At 45.3% G+C, this 18,027-nt stretch overlaps 1 protein-coding gene across 2 annotated transcripts in view; it reads left to right on the top strand.

Moving 5' to 3' along the window:
* The window catches only part of LOC124776334 (alkaline phosphatase 4-like), a 112,777-nt gene that overhangs the window by 59,420 nt on the left and 35,330 nt on the right, over positions 1-18,027 (top strand). For both annotated transcript variants that reach the window (XM_047251275.1, XM_047251274.1), the window contains exon 2: positions 11,374-11,708. In XM_047251275.1, coding sequence (XP_047107231.1) covers positions 11,379-11,708 — 330 coding nt within the window. In that variant the 5' untranslated portion in view covers positions 11,374-11,378. The remainder of the gene's footprint in view (positions 1-11,373; positions 11,709-18,027) is intronic.

Genomic DNA, 18,027 nt, shown 5'->3' with positions numbered 1-18,027 from the left:
ATCGTCGACCTGCAGGTCATAACTGACACGGGCCGGGGCAGGTCGTGTGATAGGCGCAACTTAACTAAAGCATTTCTCGGAAATTTATTGGATAATTTTCGCTATGACTGTTACTGTGTTTTTGAGATTAGGATAGTACTGTAGATCTACTTCTGGGGCCTGCACAATTGCGGGGATCTAGTTTGGTACCTTCCTACGTCTACCTATCTACATCCATACTATGCAAATCACTTTGAAGTGCACGGCAAAGGGTACTTCCAATTTACCAGTTCACGTATGGGGCGCGCAAATAATGGCTGCTTAAACATCTCTGTGCGCGCTGCAACTAATCTAATTTGTCCTCGCGGCTCGTATGCGAGCTATACGTAAGGGGTTATTCCTAGATTCATCATTTCAAGATTGACTTGAAACTTCATAAGTAGGCTTTCTCGGGATTGTTTACACCTACCTTCAAGTGTCTGCCAGTTCAGTTTCTTTTGTATATCCGTGACGCTCTCCTACAGGTCAAACAAACCTGTGACCATTCGTGCTGCCATGTTCTGTATACGTTCAGTATCGCCAGTTAGCCCGGTATGATACTGGTCCCACACACTTCAGCTGTTGAATCCTGCCTAGTCGTCATATATTGAATCCTGCCTAGTCGTCAGCATGGAGTGTCTAGGAAACCTGCTTCCACCGATCGCTAGACAACAATTTAAACAAATCGTATTACTGAGTTTTATTACGAAAAGTAATTGGCAGTACTTACCTTTGTGTTAAACACAAGTGTCGCAAGCAAAGGGCGACAGACAAAATAAGAAATCTCTTCATTATAACAATTCCAAGTTTGTGCTACACAGAATGCACAAGCAAGGTCGCTGCTCTTCAAGCTTCTCCGAGAACTGGCCGTGGCCAGCTGGGAGAGGCGCTTATGTTCTCTTCACACACAGGCCGCTGCTGTCACGTTGTCCTCCTGGAGGGGGGTCGGTCAGCGTGCAACTGGATGACGCCTTCTTCACAGCCCTCTCTGCTCCATCGTTCCCGACTGGAGTTCCAGCTCTTGACTTTACGCCGCAACATCAACAGTATTCTAGCATGGGTCACACAAGCAGTCTCATCTGTAGACTGATCGCACTTCCCCACTACTGCACCAGTTGACTGAAGTTTGCCACCTGCGTTTACTTTCTACTAAGCCGATGAGATCATTCCATTTCATATCACCAGAAATTGTTATACCTGCTAGTTGACCAGTTTCAGTTGTGACTTGTGGATATTATAATCATAGGAAACTATACTTTTTTCGTTTTGCGAAGTGGACAGGTTCTTCATTTCTGAACTTTTAAAGCAAGTTGACAATCTTTGCATCATTTCGAAATCTTAGGAAGATCTGATAGAATACCTGTGAAAATCTTTTGAGACAGTATTTTATCATAGTGACTACATCATCTGTGGAAAGTCTGCTATTAATGGTATTGTCTTAAAAGTCATTAATATACAACACGAATGGTAGTGGTCCCAACACACTTTCCTGGCGCACAACTGAAATTATTTTTGTATCTGTCGATGACTCTCCATCCGAGATAACATGCTGCTTCCTCCCTACCAAGAAGTCCTCGATTCGGTTACAGATTTAGATTGATAGCAATTTCGATAATAAGCGTAGGTGTGGTACTGAGTCAACTGCTTTTCGGAAATCAAGAAATATTGCATCTAACTAACCGCCTTGATCCAAGGCCTTCAGAATATTATGTGATAAAGTGCGAGCTGCCAAAAAAAAGGATAGCACCCAGAAGACACAGTCTAAAGTCAAAGTGACTGCGTGTTTGTAGATACAACACCACGTAAACGATTAGAGTTGCAATTCTCTGTGACAGGTAAAACAGAAACCAGAGTGCATTAGTGTTGTTCGTGTTTAGTTTAGTTACCACGCATGGTAGTGTATTAGAAGGGGCTTTCACAGTTCAAAAAAAATGGTTCAAATGGCTCTGAGCACTATGGTACTTAACTTCTGAGGTCATCAGTCCCCTAGAACTTAGAACTACTAAAACCTATCTAACCTAAGGACATCACAAACATCCATGCCCGGGGCAGGATTCGAACCTGCGACCGTAGCGGTCGCGCGGTTCCAGACTGAAGCGCCTAGAACCGCTCGGCCACTCCGGCCGGCGCTTTCACAGTGTCGGGTGTTGTGTGATCACTGTGCAAGACACGAAAACGCCAAGTACTCGTGCGAGACAGCTTTATAAGCACCAGACAGAGTTGAAAGAGACATCATTGTGGGTCTCCATTTGACCGGTTGCTCGAATCGTGTAATATCCAAATTTGTCGGGCAACAGGATGAGGTAGTTGCCCTATGTTTCAGTGAACGGAAACGTCAGGCGTGTGCGTCGTCAGAGTTCCGTTCGACCGTGTCCGACCGCCACTAGCGAGAATCGCCGTATTGTGCACCAGTCACAACACATCTGCACCTGTCGTCAGAGAACAACTAGTGTACTCCCTGCCGCATTACGTTTCATCCCACACCAATGGTCAGAGACCAGCACCAGCTGGACTGGAGGAATACTACCTCATGTGTAGGCTGCTGGTAACACCACAACAGAAACTACTGCGTTTGGAGCGGCAAAAGTGAACTGTTGATGAATGGTGTACCATTGTGCTCAGTATGAATCGCTATTCTGTACTGCCCTGCATGATTATCGTCGGTTAATATGGTAGCACCCAAGCGAGAGGGGCCGTTCTTCCAATGTCTTGGAGAGATACAGCGATGTAACTCCTAGCGGCAAGGCGTCGGGAGCCAGCAAGTATAATTTCAGGTCACGGCTGGTAGTGAGTGAGGAAAAACTGACGACATATCAGTACGTGATGGACATCCTGCGTGCTCACATATTACCTGCCAAGTGACACTACATCGGTGCCATTTTCCAAGAGGACAGAGCTCGTCCACACATGGCACGTGTGTCTATGAACTGTCTGCGTGACATTGAGGTACTATTGTGGCCAGCAAGATCCCCGTAGAATGAACAGGTATCCAGGATATCACGGACCAGTTACAACAATTACGGGCCATTTTGTCTTATTGATATCCATTATAACGAAATCAGTGGGTGCATCCAGGGCAGAGGGGTGCAACGTCGTACTGATAAGTGGGTTCGTATTCCCAATTTCCTTGTAAATCTGACTCCATCTTGTAACCAAGTAAATAACATCATATACCCTCTGGGCCCATGTTGTTTCGTTTCGTTTCCTCCTTCCCTTCCGGATTCTTTACAATTTTTTCAGGCAGTGTGTCTTGACTGGAAGATGATGCAACCGAATATGGTGTGGCAATGTGTGATCCAACGTCATCATGTTTGTATGCACAGGTGAGACATAACTACGTACGTTGCTGTGTGCATCATAGAGCTCCTGTAAACAGAAAAAAGAACGCTCTCAGCTATGCATGAAATTTCGCCAGTAACACGTACCCTGTTCTGCATTTCTTAAGTCTGGAGGTTCACTGTTTCATTGCGATGCGGAATGATATTTCTATTTCGAACGGTGAGTGTAAATGCGAAGAGATAATTTCATTTTTTTGTAAAGGAAATGTTAGCATCTGCCACATGTTTATGAAGGCTGGATATGAATTGAGCATTTCAGTAACAACAGAACTGACTTCTTCTTCAGCCGACGAAACACCTGGTAGATTTAAGGAACACAGCTGAAATTGAGCGTAGCAATGAAACGGTACAAATGCTGAACTTCAAATATTCTTTTACAAGGGAAAATCAGGGGGTATTGCCCTGGTTTAATCCTCACACCACCGCAAAAATTTGTGGTATAGATATTAGCGTTATTGGGTAGACAAACTGTTGAAATCTTTCTATGGCACGATGGAATCCATGTCGAATTTGTGACTGAGATAGCCCCTGTTCTAAACGTAACCTACTGTAGATCCCTCTAACAAAAAACCGCGAAAGTACAGGTGACACGTGTCTGCAAGAAGAGTATTAGAAGTGGTCAACAGGACTACCGTCCAATATCGTTGACGTCCATTTGTTGTAGAATCTTAGATCACTTTTTGAGCGCATACGTAATGAGGCATCTCGAACAGAATGATCTCCCCCATGCCAAACAACACGGATTTCGAATGCATCGAACATATAAAACACAACTCGAACTTTATCACATGACATCCTGAAGGCCGTGGATCAACGCAGTCAGTTAGATTCAATATCAGAATAACGACGCATACAGATTCGCCCAGAAAGAGAAAACGCGCTGAAGAATGGAGACACTTGCGTGACAGATTTTGAACAATTTTAATTATAGTCCCTATTTTTCCATATTTACTGTTATAATATTTCTTATATTGCGTCTACCAAATGTTGAGTAATAGTCATATTTATGTTTCTGTTTCGCCATTTTTAGTTCAAAAATGGCTCTGAGCACCAAGGGACTTAACTTCTGAGGTCATCAGTCCCCTAGAACGTAGAACTAATTAAACCTAACTAACCTAAGGACATCAGACACATTCATGCCCGAGGCAGGATTCGAACCTGCGACCGAAGCGGTCGCGAGGTACCGGACTGTAGCGCCTAGAACCGCTCGGCCAGCCATTTTTAGTATTTATTCTTCTACGCCACGCAATAACGCAATGTTGCACCATATATAAACAAAGGCCCGCGCCCAACACATGCGAATTTTACAGTTTATTTTCTTACGGCATATAATGGTGTAATATTACACCACACATCAACAGCAGAAGCCGAAGCCTGATACATTACACACTCAAACAAGTCGAATATTAGTAGTGGAAGCATGAAGCTATATGCATACACTTTCCAAGAAAGTGGAAAGATTACGCGTCATTTTCGTGCTTGTTTACAAATCCGATAATCGGGTAGGGTATTTCCATAAGTGCTGTTATATAGAAACAATATTCACGAAGAAAGTCGCAAGCGGAAGTAGAATGGCGGAGCTGAATGGATGCAGCAGAGATAATTATCTTCTAGTTCCTATCGTAAAACAGATGTTGTTTGAATTCGTCGCTCATAGTTCCCATTCTCGTGAATTCCGATAATAATATGAGTTCCTGGAGGAGAGAGGAGGCTGTGATCTTTCTCCACAAGTCAGAACGATGTCAGGGACACAAACAGAAGCAGACTTGAAAAACAATAGTCCGCTTTGCGGTGGACGGCGTTAACCACACTCTGCTGGTTGGTGTTACGGTTGCTGACTGCTATATTTGTCAGGCTGCAGGTGATGGATTTTGCTCCAACGATAATTGAAAATACTCGTATTTGCAAGGCTGGTAGTGTAAATGTGCTACGTTGCTGTGAAATATGACAGTATCCGACATGGTACGTCTCAATTAAAGCCACATTTGGCGACGGCTAAAGCTTTTATTGCGCTATTATCGTAGCACAAGCTGTGGATGATTTATCTTTAAAATCAGTATCACTGTTCCTGTCAGGATTTCGCCTATAGTATCCAACCGGAATCATTGCAGCTTTGGTGGCCACTTATTGATGTGTTGCTTCTTGGTGATCGCCTCGGTATGTTCGAACAACCTTTGCTTAACTGTTTTGGTAACACAAATGACTACCTTCGTAGATGCATTCCCCTCATTTACTGGTGGCGCACGTTGTTGGCAAAGGACGGCCAAAGATCCTGAGAAGAACGCCGACAGGCAGCACATCCATGTCTACGAGAACACACACTGATCGATGCTAATAATGTACGTCATTAGGACACATTTCAGTCTCTGTTTCTTGTAAACATGTTATCGGTTTCGACTTAGTTTAGTCATTATCCATCGATTTAGCAGTTAAAAAACATAGTATCGGTCATATAAGACTCTGAGCGGAATAACGATATAGCCTACGTAAGATAATTATTCGCATCTCGTAGATTCATTGTTGTAAAGTTGGTTAATTGTATCTTTTTAACATGCAAAACATCTGGTCATACAGTGAACCTCGCTAATCCAACCATGGATGGTCCAACTCCTCTCTTAGTCCGACCATGAAATTTCAGGTGTTTGTTTACGTAACTCGTCGTCCGCTTATGGATCAATAGGCAGTTGACCGTTGATAGGTGCGGTAGTTCAATTAGTTTTAGTATGAAATAACTTCATCTACATCTACATACATACTCCGCAAGCCACCGCATGGTGCGTGGTGGAGGGTAAACAAAAAATGTGGCTCTGAGCACTATGGGACTTAACATCTATGGTTGTCAGACCCCTAGAACTTAGAACTACTTAAACCTAACTGACCTAAGGACATCACACAACACCCAGTCATCACGAGGCAGAGAAGGCGGAGGGTAAGCTTTACCACTACTAGTCATTTCCTTTCCTGTTCCAGTCGCAAATTGAGCGAGGGAAAACGACTATTAATATGTCTCCGTGTGAGCCCTAATTTCTCATATCTTATCTTCGTGGTCCTTTAGCGCAGTGTATGTTGACGGCAGTAGAATCGTGTGGCAATCAGCTTCAAGTGTCAGTTCTCTGATTTTTCTCAAAAGTGTTTCTCAAGAAAAACGTCGCCTTCCTTTCAGGGATTCCCATTTCAGTTCCCGAAGCATCTCCGTAACACTTAGTTGTTGTTAGAACCTACCGGCAGGAGACCGCATATAGGACGCTGGTGCGACCTGTTCTTGAGTACTGTTCGAATGTTTGGAATCCGTCCTAGGTCGGTTTGAAGGAAGACGTCGAATCGATTGAAAGGCGGACCTGCTATAATTGTTACCGGTAGGTTCGAACAGTACTCAAGAATAGGTCGCACCAGCGTTCTATAAGCGGTCTCCTTTACAGGTGAACCACGCTTTCCTAAAATTCTCCCAATAAACTGAAGTCGACCATTCGTCTTCCCTACCACAGTTCTCACATGCTTGTTCCATTTCATATCGCTCTGCAACGTTACGCCGGATATTTAAACGACTTGACTATGTCAAGTAAGATACAAGTAATACTGTATCCGAACATTAAAGGATTGTTCCTCCTACTCATCCGCATTAATTTACATTTTTCCACATTTAGTATAGCCTTCCTTCCAGGGATTCACATTTCAGATCCCCGAAGCATCTCCGTAACACCTACTTTAGATCTATCTAACTTGTTTGTAACTCGATCACTAAGTGTTTTTGTGCACGCAAGTGTTTTATAAAATAGTTACAGTGTTCTTCTTTCGTTAAAGTGTGCTGAACAAATTTATGGCATCAACTAAACGTAAACATGTGACGTTGTCTTGAAAGAAGAAATTGAAAATGACTGAAAGGTTATGTAAAGACGAGACTCTTCAGAACGTTGCAGGTGAGGTCGGGATTGGCGTGACAACTGTTAAAGACTGGAGAAAAAATAGGAAAACTCTTGAAAGTCATAAAATTACGATTGATAATGAGAAAGGACTGAAAATACTTTGAAGAAACCTAAAAGTGAAAAACTAGATAATGCTTTGTGGGTGTGGATTGGGCGGGAGAGAAGAAAAGGAACTCCGTTTCTGGACCAATCATAAAAGAAAAGGCACTGATTTTGTATGAACAAATAGGTGAAAACAATGAAAATTTACAGCGAGTGAAGGCTGATTACATGAGTGGAAAAAACGACGTGGCTCTCGAAATGCAATTATTTCCGGCGAGAAGCTGTCTGCCGGCCTTTGTGGTCGAGCGGTTCTAGGCCTTTCAGTCCGGAATCACGCGACTGCTACGGTCGCAGGTTCGAATCCTGCCTCCGGCATGGATGTGTGTGATGTCCTTAACTTAGTTAGGTTTAAGTAGTTCTAAGTTCTAGGGGACTGATGACGTCAGGTGTTAAGTCCCATAGTGTTCAGAGCCATTTGAACCATATGAGAAGCTGTCTGCTGACGAAACACCTGCCAATGAATTTCTCCCGAAATTTGGAAACATAATTAAAGTAAATATGACCCCTGATCAAGGATATAGGCTCTAGCTTAAAGTATAAAATATGCCCTATAAGAACTCTTGCTGCACAAAATGAGCCTGCAACAAATACAAAACGTGGTAAAGGTAGAATAACAATTTCTGTATTTAGTAACGCTAATGGCAGTCACAAGATACTGTATTGTTATGTTACGGGTCAATAAACTTTTTGCGTTCCGACCATGTTCCCGGTCACGTAGGGGACGGATTAGCGAGGTTCTACTGTAACTGCATGGACAACATAACTTGTAAACACGAAGTACAATTTCAGGCTTCTATAAAAGTTTCTGCATAAGAAGTTTCCTAGAACTTAGGAGCACTCACTTAGTGCACGTCCAAAAATACATAACACCCCCCCCCCCCCCCCCCCCCGCCGCACCGCCACCAAGTGCATGACGAATTCGTCGCACAGAAGTATACATTTCGTGATTTTTCGCCTCACTTCATGTTTCCGTTAAAGTCATTCAGGGATGTTTCTCTGAAGGTCAAATAGGAAAGAATCTCTCGAAATTTTATCGAATTTTGAAACAAAAACATTTTTTTATCTTAGTGCACAGAGCCAGTAACGATAACAAAACGAGACCCCAGCAGAATAGCAAGGAAACGTGCAAGAGCCATCTGAAGACGGATTTGTAATGAATCAGAAACCGGTAAAGGCTTGTTTGAAACAAACTTCATTAAACTACACTACTGGCCATTAAAATTCCTACACCACGAAGATGACGTGCTACAGACGCAAAATTTAACCTACAGGAAGAAGATGCTGTGATTTGCAAATGATTAGGTTTTCAGAGCATTCAGAGAAGGTTGGCGCTGGTGGCGACACCTTCAACGTGCTGACATGAGGAAAGTTTCCAACCGATTTCTCATACACAATCAGCCGTTGACCGGCGTTGCCTGGTGAAACGTTGTTGTAATGCCTCGTGTAAGGAGGAGACATGCGTACCATCACGTTTCCGACTTTGATAAAGGTCGGATTGTAGCCTATCGCGATTGCGGTTTATCGTATCGCGACACTGCTGCTCGCGTTGGTCGAGATCCAATGTCTGTTAGCAGAATATGGAATCGGTGGGTTCAGGAGGGTAATACGGAACGCCGTGCTGGATCTCAACGGCCTCGTATCACTAGCAGTCGAGATGACAGGCATCGTATCCGCATGGCTGTAACGGATCGTGCAGCCACGTCTCGATCCCTGAGTCAACAGATGGGGATGTTTGCAAGACAACAACCATCTGCACGACGTTTGCAGCAGCATGCACTATCAGCTCGGAGACCGTGGCTGCGGTTACCCAGGCAGGAGCGCCTGCGATGGTGCACTCAACGACGAACCTGGGTGCACGAATGGCAAAACGTCATTTTTCGGGTGAATCCAGGTTCTGTTTACAGCATCATGATGGTCGCATCCGTGTTTGGCGACATCGCGGTGAACGCACGTTGGAAGCGTGTATTCGTCATCGCCATACTGGCGCGTCACCTGGTTTGATGGTATTGGGTGTCATTGGTTACACGTCTCGGTCACCTCTTGTTCGCATTGACGGCACTTTGAACAGTGGACGTTACATTTCAGATGTGTTACGACCCGTGGCTCTACCCTTCATTCGATCCCTGCGAAACCCTACATTTGAGCAGGATAATGCACGACCGCATGTTGCGGGTCCCCTACGGGCCTTTGTGGATACAGAAAATGTTCGACTACTGCCCTGACCAGCACATTCTACAGATCTCTCACCAACTGAAAAGGTCTGGTCAATGGCGGCCGAGCAACTGGCTCGTCACAATACGCCAGTCACTACTTTTGATGAACTGTGGAATCGTGTTGAAGCTGCATCGACAGCTGTACCCGTACACGCCATCCAAGCTCTGTTTGACTCAATGCCCAGGTGTATCAAGGCCGTTATTACGGCCAGGGTTGGTTGTTCTGGGTACTGATTTATCAGGATCTATGCCCCCAAATTGCGTGAAAAGGTAATCACATGTCAGTTCTAGTATATTTGTCCAATGAATACCCGTTTATCATCTGCATTTCTTCTTGGTGTAGCAATTTTAATGGCTTGTAGTGTACGTTTGTGACTGGATGCTGTTTAAATTACAAACCTCAAAATACACTCCTGGAAATGGAAAAAAGAACACATTGACACCGGTGTGTCAGACCCACCATACTTGCTCCGGACACTCAGTTTGCCGTGGCATACGGAGCTCCATCGCAGTCTTTAACACTGGTAGCATGCCGCGACAGCGTGGACGTGAACCGTATGTGCAGTTGACGGACTTTGAGCGAGGGCGTATAGTGGGCATGCGGGAGGCCGGGTGGACGTACCGCCGAATTGCTCAACACGTGGGGCGTGAGGTCTCCACAGTACATCGATGTTGTCGCCAGTGGTCGGCGGAAGGTGCACGTGCCCGTCGACCTGGGACCGGACCGGACCGCAGCGACGCACGGATGCACGCCAAGACCGTAGGATCCTACTCAGTGCAGTAGGGGACCGCACCGCCACTTCCCAGCAAATTAGGGACACTGTTGCTCCTGGGGTATCGGCGAGGACCATTCGCAACCGTCTCCATGAAGCTGGGCTACGGTCCCGCACACCGTTAGGCCGTCTTCCGCTCACGCCCCAACATCGTGCAGCCCGCCTCCAGTGAATGGAGGGACGAATGGAGACGTGTCGTCTTCAGCGATGAGAGTCGCTTCTGCCTTGGTGCCAATGATGGTCGTATGCGTGTTTGGCGCCGTGCAGGTGAGCGCCACAATCAGGACTGCATACGACCGAGGCACACAGGGCCAACACCCGGCACCATGGTGTGGGGAGCGATCTCCTACACTGGCCGTACACCACTGGTGATCGTCGAGGGGACACTGAATAGTGCACGGTACATCCAAACCGTCATCGAACCCATCGTTCTACCATTCCTAGACCGGCAAGGGAACTTGCTGTTCCAACAGGACAATGCACGTCCGCATGTATCCCGTGCCACCCAACGTGCTCTAGAAGGTGTAAGTCAACTACCCTGGCCAGCAAGATCTCCGGATCTGTCCCCCATTGAGCATGTTTGGGACTGGATGAAGCGTCGTCTCACGCGGTCTGCACGTCCAGCACGAACGCTGGTCCAACTGAGGCGCCAGGTGGAAATGGCATGGCAAGCCGTTCCACAGGACTACATCCAGCATCTCTACGATCGTCTCCATGGGAGAATAGCAGCCCGCATTGCTGCGAAAAGTGGATATACACTGTACTAGTGTCGACATTGTGCATGCTCTGTTGCCTGTGTCTATGTGCCTGTGGTTCTGTCAGTGTGATCATGTGATGTATCTGACCCCAGGAATGTGTCAATAAAGTTTCCCCTTCCTGGGACAATGAATTCACGGTGTTCTTATTTCAATTTCCAGGAGTGTAGTTTGCGACCCTTCCTGATGCAGTTTCAAAGCCCGTCAGTGTAAGAAGCTGCAGTATACTGAGTGCGTCTGTCTACCGGCAGGAAAGATGACTGCAAGGGCGAGGGCCGTTATCGCGTGTTGCGTCCTCTGGACCGCGGCGGCGCTGGCGTCGCAGGGCGTGGACATGTCGGCGGCGCGCTGGCGGATGCAGGCCCGCGAACAGCTGACGTTCGCGCGCAGCTCGTGGGCGCGCGCGGCGCTCGAGGCCGCCGCCGGGTCGCCGCACGCGCGCAACGTGGTGCTCTTCATCGGCGACGGCATGGGCATCCCCACCGTGACGGCCGCGGGCATGCACCGCGCCGGCGAGGGCACCCGCCTGCTCTTCGAGAGGTTCCCCTTCACCGGACTCTCGAAGACCTACAGCGTCAGCAAGCAGGTACCACATATCCAGCTCCAGTTTTCTGAACAGCTAATAATAATAATAATGGCATGTGACGAGGGCCTCCCGTCGGGTAGACCGCTCGCTTGGTGCAAGTCTTTCAATTTGACGCCACTTCGGCGACTTGCGCGTCGATGGGGATGAAATGATGATGATTAGTACAACACAACACCCAGTCCCTGAGCGGAGAAAATCTCCGACCCAGGCGGGGATCGAACCTGGGCCCTTAGGATTGACAGTCTGTCGTGCTGACCACTTTTTTTTTCGTTTTGTTCGATATAGTTTGTTGCGTTTAGTCTGGTCGGACGTCACAAGACATCCCTTCAAGGTGATCGTTGATTCCTTGACTCAGTTATTTTTATTACAGAGAGCACGCAGCCCTCTGACCGAACACGCTGAGCTACCGTGCCGGCGTCCACTAAGCTACCGGGGGCGGACTTCTGAACAGCTAATTTGGTGGTAAAAAGTTTAACTAGCTACGAGGGCTATTCGTTTATAAAGGTCCACAGTGAAAATCAAACATGTTTTATTTGGAACGGTTAGCTGCACCTTCCATCTACTTCTCTACACAATCGCCGATCCGACTTCCGAAGAGAACGCGGCAAGTGCCACAACCCGGTTTCCCGAAAACTTCGCTCAGTGGAAGATGGCTCCAATTAAGCGAACTTATGTCTCGGCTTATCCGCAGATTCTCGACCGTTTCTGAGATAACGACGGTCAAAATTTTCGACTCACTGTATGGGCCTTTTGCTGAGTAACTGGCTCAACCGAAGCAATGGCACAGCGGCTAGCGTCGTAGCCTCACAGTTTTGCGCCCTGTGTTCGAAACTCGATTATTATTTTTATTTTTGTTTTTCGTTTATCTCCCCATGTGCGTAGAACATTACTAAACGAAAACTGTCCATTGTATATTGAAACAACATTGCCCTTAATCGTCTACTAATTGTGCGTCTGGTAAATGGATTTAAAAAAATTGAGAAAATTATTTGAAATTCTTTTCGGTGAAATTCCTGTAGTGTATCTCGATTCATAACCAACTGAAAGCGCTAATTTTCGGTAAACCGACCCGTTATATGGAATCACCCTCGAAATTATTGCCAACGTGTAAAATCTCCAGCAGTGTTTACAACATTCCTTTCCCAGATGAGATTCGTCGGAAGAAATGTTACTGTGGCAAACCTGCCTTCGCTCGTTGTGTTCGGAATTTCTGTGTTCCGAATATTTCTACGAGCGGTGTAATCCAAGAGAATGCATCAACGCTTCCTCAAGACTAAACACAAAAACAAAACATAAGAATAAAATATAAGAATTAATATAAGAATTGATATGAGAATGAAAAATAAAAATATGAAAACTTAAAAAGATTGTAACCCCTGAAAATATGATACACACATATTTTGCATAATAAATTCACTTACTGTGAAACGTAGTTTAATTTTACAATTAATGTGGCGCCTTTTTATTCCCTAACTTGATAAGAAACATTCTGTCGTAACCTTCTACGGACATGGCCAGATAAATGAAAAAAAAGCAGAAACAGTAATTGGGCTTTGAACATGGGGCGTAAAAGTGAGAGGCCTCGACGCTAGCCACTTTGCCCCCATTTCGGCTGAGATTTCGCGCACTAAAATGTACCTAACTATGTCGAAAATTGTGACGGTCATTTTCTCAGAAACGGTCGAGTATCTACAAATAAACCGAGAAACGTGTTCACTTATTTTGAGTCCTCCTCCACCGAACGAACTTCCTGGGAAATCAGGTTATGGCACTTGCCGTGTTCTCCTCGTTAGAAATTTCTTTACGCTTGTCTGCAGCTCGTCGTCTGTGCTAAAACGTTTTCTTCATAGCCAGCGGTTTATGTGAGCTGAAATGAAACTCATAGGCAGCCAAGACCGGGCTGTTTGGTGGGTGATCAAACATTTCCCATCGAAAACACTGCAGAAGCTTCTTCACTGCGCCTGCAGTGAGCGGCAGAGAATTGTCATGAAGAAGGAAATGCATGACAGTTACGTCATGTGGGCTGCGTGAAATTAGGCGAAATGTCTCAATATGCACTCATACTTGGCAAGAGGTACTATTTTCTAGGCATCCTTATACGTTCACTCTGCTTTAAGAACTGGAAAGAGTGACGCGATGCAATCGCGAGACATACTAAAGACACTGCCCAACACATCTGTGAGAACCTTGACCTGATTTTTCACTGTGGTTTTCATTTTGCGACTAATCGGATCTAAATAAACCAATCCCCCTCTTACGCAAGAAAATAATGAAGTGAAGAGCTATACAGAAAAAAGATTTTTAAATTAAGCCCTACAGTATTATCAGTGACTCACATTTGGCCTTGTATCATCAAACTATATTGTAACAACCCTCTATAACAAAAGTTACAGGAGAGATGTCTGTAACTATGACCCATTTCACTACTGACATTCTCCAAAGTTTTTGAGACGGTAGTGTATTCTAGAAGAGTATCCCATAAGAGCGACAGTAATATCTTCAGATCACTTTTTGAATTCCTGAAGAGTTTCTCAATTGACAATGCGTGACAGATTTTGAACAGTTTTAATTATAGTCCCTATTTTCCCCTATTTGCTATTATAATATTTCTTATATTGAGTCCACCAAATGTTGAGTAATAGTGTTATTTATGTTTCTGTTTCACCACTTTTAGTATTTATTCTGCTATGCAATAACGAAATGTTGCACCATATATAAATAAAGGCCTTCGGCCAACAACCTACGCGTGGAATTTTACAGTTTATTTTCTTACGACATATAATGGTGTAATATTACACCATACATCAACAGCAGAAGCCAAAGTCTGATACATTACACACTCAAACAAGTCGAATGTTAATAGTGGAAGCATGAAGCTATATGCAGACACTTTCGATGCTTGTTTACTTTAGGCTGTGTTCGATGTAGTACATGAAATGGGGGAAAATTTTCACGTGCAGTTGTGAAAAATGATCAGTGAGGAAAGTAATTCCCCCCAAGAATTACAGGGTGGAAAGAGAAGAAAAAACTCCCTCAGCTCCACCATTTCCCACTGAAATTGAATTTTTAATTTAGGTTCTTTGTTGCCACTTCATTTTAGAGCCCAGACCCCAAATACCACTAAGATTGTAGTCATTGTCTCTCTTACACTCTTATCGTCAGTGTCTGCAAAATTTAACTGCGGACTGACCGTTTACCGAACTTACACACACGAACCTCGCCGCAGGTGGTCGGAAATCTCTTGCTCAGTACTCGTTTGACGACAGGAAATTGCTACGTACGGCAGCCTGTGTAACTGAGCTGAACTTAAACCAGCTTGTTCAGTGCAGCTGAGTGCGCTCTGTCTCCAGTCTTGAACGGAACAAATTGGCTCCTTTACACAGTTCAGTGTGCCAACATTCCTCGAAGAATCATTTCAAGGCTAGACAGTGCGCGAATAATCTCTTTATGGACAGAAAGGTTGTCACGCACAGAGCACTTCCACCCGAAATGCATTACACCATAGCGACGTCATTCGGCATTCAACCACTATGCCTTTAAGCTCCTATCATTATGTTTATATGCGGGATAACTTCCGGAAGACGAAAACTGAATTTCGGAAACAGTTTGTGGTTATCGAGTTTAGATGTTAAGGCCTGAAACGGTTAAGCTAGAAAGGTCAAATATCTGTTTTCCGATCGTTACTTGTTTTACACAAATGGCGTCTAGAAATCAGCTGTTCCGGTTTCTGATCAGTCAACAAAATCGCTGCTTCTCTTTAGGTTATTACTGCAGGAAATGCTCAGTCCAATGGTTCAATTTCTTCTTCATTGTACAATAGGTCACTCCACCCGGACTAACCGACTCTTTTTTTTTTTTTTCTTAAAGAGCATTTGTAAACTTAGTGAATCATGCACGAACAACAGAAGAAGCCGCCCTCCCGCATCATGGGGAAATTATGTTTAACGCAATTATTGTGATGTACGGATGTCGGACGCCTCTCATCACTAACGAAAACAATTCGAGGTCTGTGCAGTACCGGGACAGGATCGTCCAACCTATTGTCCAGCCCTATAGTCAAGGCGATAATATACGAACCAGCCGTGTACACTTCATACGAGTGCCGTGAGCTGCGGTTCCTGCTGATGGAGCACGCTTGGGACCAATTGAAGCTTGTAGTAATTCGATAAGAACCCACCTCGTACGCTGTGTGACGTCAGGAGATACGCCGTTCTGTCTGTTAGGAAGTGCACGTTCACTATGTGATCAAAAGCATCTGGACACCCCCAAAAACATACATTTTTCGTATTAGGTGCATTGTGCTGTCACCTGCTGACAGGTACTCCATATTAGCGACCTCAGTAGTCATTAGACATCGTGAGAGAGCAGAATGAGGCTCTCCGTGGAACTCACGGACTTCGAACGTGGTCAGGTGATTGGGTGTCACTTGTGTTATACGTCTGTACGCGAGATTTCCACACTCCTAAACATCCCTTGGTTCACTATTTCCGATGTGATAGTGAAGTGGAAACGTGAGGGGACACGTACAGCACAAAAGAGTACAGGCCGATCTCGTCTGTTGACTGACAGAGACCGCTGACAGTTGAAGTGGGTCGTGATGTGTAATAGGCAGACATGTATCCAGACCATCACACAGGAATTCCAAACTGCATCAGGATCCACTGCAAGTGCTATGACTGTTAGGTGGGAGGTGAGACAACTTGGATTTCATGGTCGAGCTGCTGCTCATAAGCCACAGATCACACCGGTAAATGCCAAACGACTCCTCACTTAGTATAAGGAGCCTAAACATTGGACGATTGAACTGTGGAAAAACGTTGTGTGGAGTGAGGAATCACGGTACACAATGTGGCGATCCGATGGCAAGGTGTGGGTATAGCGAATGCCCGGTAAACGTCATCTGCCAGCGTGTGTAGTGCCAACAGTAAAATTCGGAGGTGGTGATGTTATGGTATGGTCTTGTTTTTCATGGAGGGGACTTGCACTATTACAGCACAGGCCTACATTGACGTTTTAAGCACCTTCTCGCTTCCCACTGTTGATGAGCAATTCGGGGATGGCGGTTGCATGTTTCAGCACGATCGAGCACCTGTTGATAATGTCCGGCCTGTGACGGATTGGTAGCACGACAATAACATCCCTGTAATGTACTGGCCGGCACAGAGTCCTGACCTGAATCCTATAGAACACCTTTGGGACGTTTTGGAACGCCGACTTCGTGCCAGGCCTCACCGACCGACATCGATACCTCTCCTCAGTGCAGCACTGCGTGAAGAATGGCTGCAATTCCCCAAGAAACCTTCCAACACCTGATTGAAGGTATGCCTGTGAGAGTGGAAGCTGTCAATAAGGCTAAGGGTGGGCCAACACCATATTGAAATCCAGCATTACCGATGGAGGGCGCCACGAACTTGTAAGTCGTTTTCAGCCAGGTGTCCGGATACTTTTGATCACATTGTGTATCAGTACACCAGCAAACCCAACGTCTACTGCTGGGTAGCCCTGCGCAGGAAAACATACTTTGATCGTCCTTAGGGTCCTACCGCACTGAGACGCCACGGCAAGTCTGCTGGACGCTCTGCTGTCTAATCGGTAGGTAATTATTTGTTGTCTGCTGTGATATTTACCGTTTTAGTAGTAGCTGTAAAGTATACATAGAAGTGATTTTTCAGATTTTATTTGAAAAGTGCGTCATTTAGAATTAATTCATTTTACAAATGTTTTTAAACAAAAAGTAGGAAACCAGCCTCATTTGTTTACATCTCTTGGTTCTTAAAATAATTCTAGCGTGTTTGATGTGTCGAACCTACTAGCATCACCTTCTGTTGCAGGAGATGTAGCTATGCTATTTCGGTCTGGAAGTAGGTTTTGAGGAAAACTTTCATAGTCCGGATAGTAAAATGTGCTTTGTCTGTGGTGTAAAGTTCTTGTGGCTGGAGTGGAGTATCAGGAACTGGCTGTACGGAAATAGAGGATCGATAATTCCCGCTATTTCTAGCCAGCCAGACTCCAGAAGGTCCGCTATTATAAGTGGTCTGAATGTGATTATAACGTGGAGAGGCCTGTTCTTTGAACTTTGCTTAATTTATGGCGCTCGTAATTCCCAACACTTTTTCTCCAGTTCGCGTTTTGAGCAGGCCTGAGATGGTGTGTCCGTAGTTGCTGATCACATCTGAATCTCTCAGATAAAAGATTCGATGTCATAACTATCCACAGGGCAGGTCTGCTGGCGTGCTGGTGCGGGAGCGGCCGCAAGCCGGTGTGTATTCCGCCAGGCTGGTAGGCCTGCCCTATTTTTTTTTTTTTTTTTTTTTTTTTT

This window comes from Schistocerca piceifrons, chromosome 2, assembly GCF_021461385.2.
Source record: "Schistocerca piceifrons isolate TAMUIC-IGC-003096 chromosome 2, iqSchPice1.1, whole genome shotgun sequence".
In the NCBI taxonomy this organism is placed as follows: domain Eukaryota; kingdom Metazoa; phylum Arthropoda; class Insecta; order Orthoptera; family Acrididae; genus Schistocerca; species Schistocerca piceifrons.
Note: the sequence above shows the minus strand (reverse complement) of the source record. Positions and strands in the feature narration are given on the sequence as shown.